The sequence below is a fragment of the Takifugu rubripes genome, chromosome 7 (genome assembly GCF_901000725.2).
Source record: "Takifugu rubripes chromosome 7, fTakRub1.2, whole genome shotgun sequence".
NCBI lineage: Eukaryota > Metazoa > Chordata > Actinopteri > Tetraodontiformes > Tetraodontidae > Takifugu > Takifugu rubripes.
In genome coordinates, this window is record NC_042291.1 from 83,488 (window position 1) to 95,408 (window position 11,921).

The 11,921-nt window shown below is 39.0% G+C and overlaps 1 protein-coding gene across 2 annotated transcripts; it reads right to left on the minus strand.

Moving 5' to 3' along the window:
- Positions 1–383: 383 nt before the first annotated feature.
- On the minus strand, positions 384–10,854 carry cyp4t8 (cytochrome P450, family 4, subfamily T, polypeptide 8). Of its 2 annotated transcripts, none has more exons than XM_011618192.2 (12): positions 10,568–10,854; positions 10,215–10,359; positions 10,074–10,118; positions 9,842–9,969; positions 9,464–9,588; positions 8,833–8,885; positions 8,612–8,718; positions 7,889–8,079; positions 7,661–7,794; positions 5,308–5,372; positions 2,153–2,235; positions 384–1,272 (listed from the first exon to the last, which is right to left on the minus strand). In XM_011618192.2, exons 1-12 carry the CDS (start codon positions 10,751–10,753, stop codon positions 1,098–1,100), a joined length of 1,437 nt encoding a protein of 478 aa, XP_011616494.1. In that variant the 5' UTR covers positions 10,754–10,854; the 3' UTR covers positions 384–1,097. The 2 variants fall into 2 exon arrangements, with proteins under 2 accessions (XP_011616494.1, XP_011616493.1); XM_011618191.2 differs by having other exon boundaries at positions 8,833–8,984; positions 10,568–10,853.
- Between the last annotated feature and the right edge of the window lie 1,067 nt (positions 10,855–11,921).

Below are 11,921 nucleotides of genomic sequence, written 5' to 3' on the forward strand. Positions count from 1 at the left end.
GCAAATTCAATTGCCTGTTAAATCATCAACTACTTGTAAAAAGCTAATTAGCCTAAAGGCTAAAGGTATGTAGGACCTATAACTGGATGGAGATCCAGCATCAAGAGAGACCAACATGGCTTGATTAATACTTTTTTGTCAAGCTATTGTGTAATGGTAGTAAACAAGCACTCCTAACCAAGTCCCACAAGCAAATTGTTTTGTAACATGAGCAAAAAAAAACTTTTAATGCATTCTTCTACTTTACTTAAATAATACAATACATAATAAGCCAGTTCTTATAGTGAAAAGAGAATCAGATGTTCAAGATGTAGAATCAAAATCAGATCTGATAGGTTCACCTTGACAAAGTGCCTCAAATTAGACAATAATGAGCCTCACCCTTATGCTTTAGTAAATAAAATTTAATAGCAAAGACTTGTAATTTTCCCCTTGTTGATTTCAATGTGAATTTAGTTAGGTAAAAGACAGCACACCATACTTGAGATACCACATATTCTAGATTTTTTAAATGAACACAATTTTGATGTTAGATCTGGAAATATAAAGAAAAGTTCATTATTGTGTGATAAATAGGGTGATTCTAACACATTTAGTCTTTAAGTCAAATGTATGCGCCCAAAGAATGACCCAACTGAATAATCAGGTTTTTTGTTTTTTTTTAAAAAGGACAAATAAGACAATTCCCTCACAAATGCATTAATCTTCACATGGTGGCAATAATTGTCGTTAATCATTAAGCCCCAAAGTTGGGTAAAAGGCAGAATATGGCCATCCAACCATGTTTGATTGTTTTTCCATACGAAGTCATGGTGGGAACCTCTTCCAGACCAAATAATTTAAAAAGTAATTCAACCAAATTTATGCCTTGAACTATTTATTACAAACAAACCTGCTGCAATACTACAGTGCATGTTAAACATGAAAAGGATTGTAATCATTTTAAGTCAAAAAGACCTAAATCAGAAGAATCTTGTTACATTTTTATATTAATCTTTCTGTTTACATCTAAAACACTCAAAATACAATCAACTATGAGGAAACATCTAATCTGAACATTTTCACCAGTTTATACTGTTCTCTTAAGAAGTTGTTCTTCAATTTTGGTTGGCATTTTTGATTTTGATGTGGATGCCATTGAGTGAGCGAAGCACCAATCTAGGAATGATTTTGGGCTTCAGAGTGGGTTCTTCCAGCAGCTCATATTTCAATAATGTCATGGCTATCACCACCTTCATTTCATTCATGGCAAAGTTCTGACCAATGCAGTTCCTGTGGAAATTAAAAAAATAACTTTGTAAGTAGTATCATGGCTTCTTTACACTCATGAAAGCAAAGAAAATTGCAAAAAACATATAAACAACAAACAATGACAGAGAAGACACAGTGTAAATGATGGCCTAATTACTGACATGAAATATACAATTTAGTTCACAGGCCAATTTAATACAAGTGTTAATATTCTGACAGGTTTCTAAGAGATCAGACTTGAATCAAATCCTGATTGAATATATCATTGTCAGCCTGTTTTCCAATTTGACTCTGAGTGTCCACTAGGACTTATCTAGTTTCCTGCATTTATTTTACTTTCTCTGTTTAAAAACCTTCCAGGATCTGGACAACAAAAACATTGTCTCCTCAGACCAAAAGACACGGTGGCATCAGAAATTTGAATCTAGAAGAGATTATTGTTTTCCTCTTTCTCACTCAACAAAGATTTGACTGGAGTTTGTGGAATATTAACCATCTCAGTTGCTGTACAAACTGACTTCAAACATTAGCGATGTTTAGAGGGACTCCCTCACTTCTTGATCTTCAGTCACTGTGAAGACCACCTGCTTTGGCAGATTTTCACAAACTACCTCCCTGTTCCATTTCATAACAATACACTTAATTTAACTCAATAGCCTTGTTTTGATTCCCTGACTTAAGCTTTGGCTCCCTTTTTGGAATAGTTAAGATCATTTCCATATTTAATTAATTACATGATTTTAAATACGTTTTGTAAAAATTTAAAATTCTAAGAAATAAAACAGTTAAATAAAAAACATTGGAGCAAACAAGAATCTTTAGGTGTGTAACTGTTTTCACCAAAATACTAGAGATTTATAATAAAACGGTAGGTGTAGGTGTAATAGTATAGGTGACAAACCGTGGTCCAGCAGAAAAAGGCACAAATGCATGAGGTGGCCTCTTGGAAATGTTTTCTGGTAGGAAACGCAGTGGATCGAAAACCTAATCAAAGAAATATAGCTTTGTAAATCACAATGCATATGAACCCATTTGTGCCTAAAAAATTTTCAGAGTTGTAAGGCTTATCATTTTATCAGTTGGGTCCCTCTGGATCATATTTTGCATTTATTTTTTTCAATTTTGTATTTTGTTTTGCAGAAAATAGCATTTTTATGACTGGCAATACTCCTATACCTCGGAATGAGCGGAACCATAAATGATAGAGTCATACCTGCTCGAACATCACCTGGGACAACAAGGTTTGCGGAAGCAGGGCTTCCTGATGTCAAATTGGTTACTGGAACAAGGCATTCATGGAGCAGGGCAGAGTACCCGGTACTGATAGAGTGTTACTATGGGAGTAACCCCAGCGAGAAAGGGTACATGCAGAGGATGTGGGAGGAATAGTAAATCAGAAGAGGTGTGCCCCCTGGTATAATTCACATATCAGGACCCTCAAGCAGAAAGCGCGCAGACTAGAAAGGAAGTGGCATTCTTGTAAAATAGACAACTATCATGTAGCCTGGAAAGACTGTCTATTAGTTTACAAAAAGGCCCTAGAACAGCTTATTTTTCTTCTTTAATTGAGGAAAATAAGAACAACGCCAGGTTTCTTTTCAGCACTGTGGCCAAATTAACTAAGAGTCACAGTGCTTTAGATCCATGTATCCCTTCCCTTAGTGGTGAAGACTTCATGAGCTTCTTCACTGATAAAGTTCTAGCTATCAGAGAAAAAGCTAACCAGGCCATCCCAACAACTGGACCATCACCAGATGTGCTGACTGTGGAAACATACAGGTTCTCCAACGAGCCCTTCAACTCCTTCAGCCCTAGATATTTTTCTGAGGCATCATCGCTAATTCAGAAATCCAAATCCACCATGTGTCTTTTAGATCCCATCCCAACACACCTGTTGAAGGGTGTTTTACCACTGATAGGCAGCTCTATCCTGGACCAGATCAATTGTTCTTTAGTGACAGGTTATGTACCCCGGCCCTACAAGGTGGCAGTGATTAACACGTTGCTTAAAAAACCATTACTGAATCCTGATGCCTAAGCAAATTACAGGCCGATACCCAACCTTCCTTTTATCTCTAAAATTCTTGAGAAGGTGGTGGTGACTCAGTTGCTGGAGCACCTGCAGAGAAACACCCTGTTTGAGATGTTTCAATCAGGCTTTAGAGCTCATCACAGTACAGAAACAGCACTTTTTAAAGTTACTAATGATCTTCTTATAGCTTCAGATCATGGACTGGTCTCTATGCTGATTCTGCTGAACCAAACTCAGTCCTCGAAAGCCATGATCCTGACGGGTTTTCTATCCCACTGAATGCATTTTCAATGCTTAGACAGTTGGAGACAGTCAGAGGGAAAGTGGTAGACCCCCATCGTAAAACGTGACAGAATAGTTTACTGGTGTGGATAAGTTCCTCGGCAGGAATGACCTCTGACCTGGCTATCTGGGAAGATAATGGAGAAGAAGGACTGCACCAACACCAAATGAGGCGGGAAGAAGAAGATGAGGTCATCCAAGAAGAAGGACTGGATTGGAGTGAATTAGCATCAATAATTTACATATATTGTTCTATAAAAGACTGGGTCAAGGGATAGTTAGGCGGTCAGACTTCATGCCCTGACAATTGACTCTGTTGTTTGTAGGGTTATGAACTGGCCCAGAGCTCTGTAATATTTGTATCTTGAAATAATTTTATTGTAAATACATTTTGAAATTGGCATTTGTTTACTTGAAGTCTTCATTTAAAGAACACGCGGATTGGCAGTGACACACGAGAGGTATTGCAATCCAACAGTACAAAGCCAACAACAGTCATACTACAGACGTTTGGCTACAAGATGAAAAGCCAGCCATGGAGGAGAAATCTAGAGGCAAAAATTGTGCCGTCACAGAAAGAAGTTGATTGCAACTGATGGGGTTGAACTACCTGAAGGCAACATCACAGATGTGCAGAATAGTTACAAATACCTGCGGATCCCGCAGGAAAAAGGTAACCACGAGGAGGCAGCTAGGAGGTCAGCCAAAGCTTAATACCTACAGGGCAGGTCCTGAAAAGTCAGCTGAATGATAAGAATAAGATCCAGGCCATAAACCCCTGCCAGTAATCAGATACCCTGCTGGCATAATACCCTGGCAACTGGAAGAGATACAAGCCACTGACATCAAGACAAGAAAGCTCCTTACCATGCAAGTCCAGCGTCCTGAGCCTGTACATTAAGTGAAAGGAAGGGGGCCAAAGACTAGTAAGTGTTCAAACTACTGTCCAGGAGGATACAACAAGCCTCCGAGGCCCCTGCATGGTATGCACCACTGACAAATTGAGGAAGTGGCTGATATTGAGAAAACCTACCATTGGCTGGAAAAGGCCGGACTGAAAGACAGCACAGAGGCACGACTCATGGCTGCACAAGAACAGGCCCTATACACCAGAGCAATAGAGGCTATCATACCAGACAAGACCCCAGGTGTAGGCTGTGTGGAGACACCCCTGAAACAGTCCAGCATATCACAGCAGGGGCAGTGTTTGAAACTATCAGAATTTATTTAGCTAGAATGAGTATTCTAAGAGGACTTGAATGAACCATTGTTCATCAGTCTACAATTTTAAGTAAGTACATTAGGAGAAGTCCTGTAGACAGTGTTTTCCTTTGGTTAGCAACAAGCTATGTGCCTACTTGCAACTTTTGTTGCCACCTACAGAAATAGGTCCATAAGCAAAAAAACATGAAAAATTTATGAAAATTACTTTTTTCCAGGAACATCTGCCATCTTTTCAGCCAGAAGGAGCAGGAAGCAAATGATGTCAAGCAATAGAAATCACTTGGGAACGATTTAAAAACTTTGTTTAAGTTGTCTACTAGTATATAATTGTAAAAAGTTGCATTAGTACCTTTAACATTTTGTGATGTGAGTCAAAAATGACAGTGATACACTTTGGCAACAAAGTGTAAATAAAATGGGTTAACATCCTTAAGATATAATAATCAATGTCATAAGTCTAATTTTCCTAAATGTCATTGGCTGAAAATGTACCATCTCCTTTTATTGAGCAGACTCACATTAGGATTTTCCCATATACTTGCATTCCTGTGAATTCCAAACACACTTGTTCCAATTCGACTTTCTAGGACAAATAAAGACAACATAATTAGTGTTGACGTTGTTGCATTGACATGTAAAGTGTAATGTATGTAATACTAATATGATCAGTATTATTTAAGTCATTTAAAGCAGCAGTCAGTTATAACAGGTAACAATTAACCATTTAAGACAACCTCTATCTGTATAATCTTAAAGCTTCTAATAGGACAAATATATAAATATGTTAAAACATCCATCCATCTTCCGCCGTTTATCCGGGTCGGGTTGCGGGGGCAGCAGCCTGAGCAGAGAGGCCCAGACTTCCCTCTCCCCAGCTACTTCTTCCAGCTCATCCGGGGGGATCCCCAGGCATTCCCAGATGAGAGACGTAGTCTCTCCAGCGTGTCCTGGGTCTTTCCGGGGGCCTCCTACCGGAGGGATATGCCCTGAACACCTCACCGGGGAGGCGTCCAGGGGGCATCCTGACTAGATGCCCAAGCCACCTCATCTGGTTCCTCTCAACACGGAGGAGCAGCGGCTATACTCCGAGCTCCTCCTGGATGGTGGAGCTTCTCACCCTATCTCTAAGGGAGAGCCCAGCCACCTTACGGAGGAAGCTCATTTCGGTCGCTTGTACCTGTGATCTTGTTCTTTCAGTCATTACCCAAAGCTCATGACCATAGGTGAGGGTAGAAATGAAGATCAACCAGTAATAGAGAGCTTCGCCTTTTGGCTCAGCTCTCTCTTCACCACAACGGACCAGTGCAGAGTCCGCATTACTGCTGATGCCGCATCTCGTGAACAAGACCCCGAGGTACTTGAACTCCTCCACTTGGGGCAGGATCTCCTCCTCGGAGAAGGCACTCCACCTTTTTCCAACTGAGGACCATGGCTTCGGATTTGGAGGTGCTTATTTTCATCCCAGCTGCTTCACACTCGGCAGTGAACCGAGCCAGTGATAGTTGGAGGTCATGGGCCGATGACGCCAACAGGACCACATCATCTGCAAAGAGCAGAGAACTGATTCTGAGGTCACCAAACCGGATCCCCTCAACACCATGACTGCGCCTAGAAATTCTGTCCACAAAAGTTATGAACAGAATTGGTGACAAAGGGCAGCCCTGGTGGAGACCAATCCTCACTGGAAACGAGTTTGTCACTGCCAGCAATGCAGACCAAACTCTGACACCGATCGTACAGGGATAGGACGGCCCGTATCAGGGGGCCCGACACCCCATACTCTCGGAGGACTCCCCACAGGACCCTCGAGGGACACAGTCGAATGCCTTCTCCAAGTCCACAAAACACATGTGGACTAGTTGGGCACACTCCCATGCACCCTCAAAGACCCTGCTGAGGGTGTAGAGCTGGTCCACCATTCCACGCCCAGGATGAAAACCACATTACTCCTCCTGAATCCGAGGTTCGACTATCCGGCCGACCTTCCTCTCCAGTATCCCTGAATAGACCTTACCAGGGAGGCTGAGGAGTGTGATCCCCCTATAGTTGGAGCACACCCTCCAGTCCCCCTTCTTGCCACAATCTCCATTCAATTTTACAGAGTCGTGTGAACCACGACAGCCCTACAACATCCAGAGCCTTAAGGAACTCCGGGCGGATCTCATCCACCCCCGGGGCCCTGTGTGAGGGTGAAGTTTTGTCATCATTGGCAACTCCAGAGTGGTAGAGAGTCAAACCCCTCTCGAGAAGACTGGTTCCAGATCCCTTGCTATGCGTCGAGGTGAGGCCGACTATATCTAGTCGGAACTTCTCAACCTCGCACACCAGCTCAGGCTTCTTTCCCATCAGAGAGGTGACATTCCATGTTTCTGCAGCCGGGGATCAGACCACCGAGGTCCCTGCCTTCAGCCGCCACCCAACACACAATACACCCGACCCCCTTGGCCCCTCCTGCAGGTGGTGAACCCCCGGGAAAGAGGTCCCATGTTGCCTCTTCGGGCTGTGCCAGGCCGGACTCCATGGGCAGAGATCCGGCCACCAGGAATCAATAATTTTGCTCATCATTAGGGGGTCCTGGGCTGCGCTTTGTCCGTTATGTTATGTCTGTCTGTTTGTATGTTACGTTTGTCTGTTTGTCTTTTGCTGTTGAAAATGAATATTTGTTACTATTCTGAAGTGGTTAGACAAGAAGACCAATCAGGCAATGCATAACAAAAGAAACCTTAAAGATAACCAATGCAAGAATTATTTTCTTCACGACAACTCGGCTCAAGTTAATATTTAATCTTGAAAGGTGCAGTAGGTTTACAATTATGAGCAGTCCACTGTACATTAGTAAAAAAAATAAAATTAAATTAAAATGTAACAAACCAGCTGGCAACGTCCTTCCATCAAAAAAAGTAATGGGTTTGGTGGTTTTTCTGGATATTCCTGGTACTGGAGGGTGCATGCGGAGAGACTCTTTAATGCACATTGTAGTGTATGGAATTTTGTTGAGATCCTCCCTTAGAATGAGACAGAAACAGGGTGTTGTCAGAATTCTGCTCTTGGAAAATTGTGGCAGTGTCAATTTGTTATATTTCCAAAGTAAAAGCTGACCAATCCATAGTGTCCTTGCCATGCAAGACTTGCATGATCTCCTTCCTACACAGTTTCTGGTGCTTTGGATGGCAGGCCAAATTATACAGGAGAAAAGAGATACCACTGGCAGTAGTGTCATGGCCTTCAAACATGAATGTGTCCACTTCTGCTCGAATATCTTCATCCAAGAGACCCTGCTGATTTTCATCCTGCAAAAATCAAATATTTGTTGACAATACTGATTAAACTGCCACTGGTGTTTTTAATACCAACACAAACACCCCAAATTTATATTTCAGACAGAAAAAAAGAAAAATTGTAATATTCTGACTGTTTTTATTTAAATATGAGTTTAAAAGCTGTTGCTGTCTTTCTTAAGAACAATCTTCATATCATATTCACCCAGTTTGACAATTGACCACTCAACTAATGGAAGATTTTTTAAGTTTACAGTCAACATCATTGTTTGAGTTAAATTAATAACACTACAGCTAAATTAACAGCCAGAGTAACTTCTTGTCATGGTAGACACTAATATTCTCAGATTTAAGCATGTTAACAGTAATATTTTGTCTTATATCATCACTGTATTGATTTTGGAATGCACTCTGCTTGTTTTTTCAGCAGCACTTTTTTTTAATCTTGGCTCTACAAAATTCTGGAGCAGTCTTCATCTTAATTTGGACATTTTTTACACTAATTTTGGAGAACAGTGTGGTTTTCTAGGGAAAGAAAACTCACTTTTGCAAACAGGAGAATGTCCAGAAAATCCAAGTTTCTCTTGGCCTGTATGCGCTCCAGCTCCTTTTCTTTCTTTAGTGCTTCTCTTCTCTTTTTGATTACTTCTTCTTCAAAAGGCAAGATTATGAATATTGAATAGCACACCAATGTTTAAAACATAAACCAAAATATATGCACACCTATTATTGTTCAGATTACTAAATCCTGTTTTTGGTTCTTACCTGTATGACTGTGAGCAACCATACAAGCTTTTCTGTATCTGAAACCATGGGGGCTGAGGTAGAAGATAAGGTCATTGTGGTATGGAAATATCCTGAATCGCAGATTGATCAAATTGCTGAGTTCATACACTGCTTTAATGTAGGTGTTTTTTCTGAAATAAGGACACGTGTTAAAATATACATTTTTTTGCAAGACAGCTTTGTGAGCAAAGAAATAAATAGCAAGAAATCACAATTAATATTTAAAAGAAATATAATCTTGCATTATCAGAAATGTCCTGTGGTGTCTTACATAATGCTAAGAATCATGTTGCTATTTGTGTAGAAATTGTAGTGTATGTTATTTATTTAATAACAAGTACCAAATTTTGTATTTTAGAGCTAGTTTGTTTAATTTTAACTGCCATATATTTTCACAATACCCTTAATCTTTACATTTACAATTAACATATTGTGGTAGCATTGCAAACACCCCACATTGGTCATATGTGAGCAACCATTAAAGTAAAAATTAAATATACTAAACTGACTTTTGACAGTTCAATCTTCAGTCAAACTGAGAGTCTGCTGTTCATGTGTTTTTTTTAATAGATACACTAATGACAATAATTTAATAAACAGGTGCACTCACCTCTCAGTTTGACAGTTACTGTCATAACTAAATGCACAATTTAAGATGGTATCCAGTGTCATGAGGCTCACATATTCAAATACTTCAAGGGGTTTGTTGGTCTTTGCATAACTTTCCCATTTGTCCTACAGGCCAAAGAATGAACAATTATGGCAAAATAAAATATCTGCAGGAGCAGACACACTGAGCAGTGTTATTATTAAGACACTAAGCAGTTGAACTATTTTATTTTCTTATTTTAGTTTAGCACACGCTTTTCTCCAAAGTGACTTACAGTGTACTATCAAGCTACCATGCCAGAACTGTGTGCATAAAATAGTACCTTACAGTCCTAAATGGAACTCCATTAATTAATGGACAGAATAATGATTTACATACCAGCATAGTTTTAGTAGAATGTGCCATCAATTTTACATAAGGTTTTAAAACATCATAATGAAACCCTGGGGTCAAGAGTCGTCTGTGTCGAAACCACTTCTGACCCTGTGACACTAGTAATCCATTCCCTGATGAGAATGATTAACAGTGTGTCATTGAATAAGCCAACAACAAAAGGACAAAAGGAAAAATTCTGTAACGATATGGTGTAACAGACAGAAAACAGTCTTACCGATCCAGTTCTGAATAAAACTATATGCAAGATCATCTTTCGGCTCTGTGGGAATTAAATGAAAGATTGTTAGAATTACATGTACAATTATCCAATCATTCTTTGTCTTATATTTAATGTGCTGAAATTAACATTACGCACCTGTTGATGCTAGGATAGTTTTCACATATTCTGGATGGTGAATGTTTAGGAAACAAACAAAGGGTCCAAACCATAAAGGAAAACAGTAAGGGTACTTTTGTCCAAATTTCACCAACTTGTCCAAGTCATTCCCATCTTGTTTAAACTGAAATAAACTTGGAAGCTGTTAGTACTGCAGCTGCAAATACAGTTATATATGTATTTACTTGACAAGTGCATTCACTAAAGTCTGTGTCTCTGATTAAGTAATGACAAAAAAGAGTGTTATAATTAAACCCAAAGATTTTCTGCAATGTGGTGTTTACAGTGACAGTTTTAATGTATATTTATTTTACAATCAGCAGTCAACTTACCTCTAATATGTTTCCAAAAAGCCAATGTCCCGGTGGTCCTGGAAACGATTCAAAGTTTCGGATCAGAGCCCTCTTTAGCATGAGCAAGACAGTTAATTTATAGAGAACAATGGCGAGACAAAACAATGCCAACAGTTGATAAAAATGAGACCAGCCCAGCACCACCAGTGCTCTTGTTATTTCCATTCCGACCTTAGTAGAATTCTCCGACTACAAGGAAACCCAAGGGGCAAATCTAATCAACGTCAGATTTGTTTTTGTCAGTGGAACAGTACAACTTTCAACAAGTATTACATAATCAGGAAGCTGTGGGCGGAGCGTGCCGGTTGCCCAATGAAAGTGAATGTACGCTGCTGCCAGGAAGTTATTTATTCTATTTTTTTTTAAGCGAGTTAAATATTAGATGTTTTGAAAGAGTAACATTCAAGTCAAACTAAGGAAAATTTGCCTCATAACCTAAATCTATTGCCTAGTAAAACCATATGAGACTGAAACCTGTGATACTTCAAGTGCTCAAAGTGATATAGAATTGAGAATGGATTTATTTCATTTTCCGTTGTTGGATTTTGATGCAAATTGAGTTAATGACGTCATCCAGCATATCTTGCGATTTAAGATGATCTAGTATCATATTTACCACACAAAATTGAAAATCATTTTTATATCGCAACTTTTTTTCTAGATACAGGAATACAACAGTTGTATTACTCAGAAATATAAATATAAAAAAAATACACACCATGATTACAAACCACAAAAAAATGGTTTAAAAGTTAGTTTTATAGATACAGCATATTTTTAACAGAGCAAAGAGCAAAAAAAAAACCTTGAAACGAGAAAAAAATTACAAATAAAATAAAGCAAGACTATATAAGGAGGAAAATTTTGTCATATGACATATTATGCATACTGTATACGAATAAATAAGCACGCTTAGGGGCGTATGTATTAAGATTAAGATGTACTTTATTCATCCCCGTAGGGAAATTGAATTGTAGTAGCAACCTATACAAAGTATAGAAACGGAATAAATAAATACAGATAAGATTAGAACGTTATAAGCATATATACAGCATATATTATAAGAATATATATATATATATATACAGTATATATATATACATAATATTATATATACATATAAGCATTATAAGCATATATAGATAAATATAGAATAAAATAGAAATAAAATTACAACATAAACATTACACAATTATTGTTATTGGCTGGGTTAGGATGAGTTATACAGTTTGATGGCAGACGGCAGGAAAGACTTCCTGTACCGTTCCTTAGAGCAGCGAGGCTGCGGGAGTTTGTTGCTGAAGCTGCTTCTCAGTTTGTCCACAGTGTTATG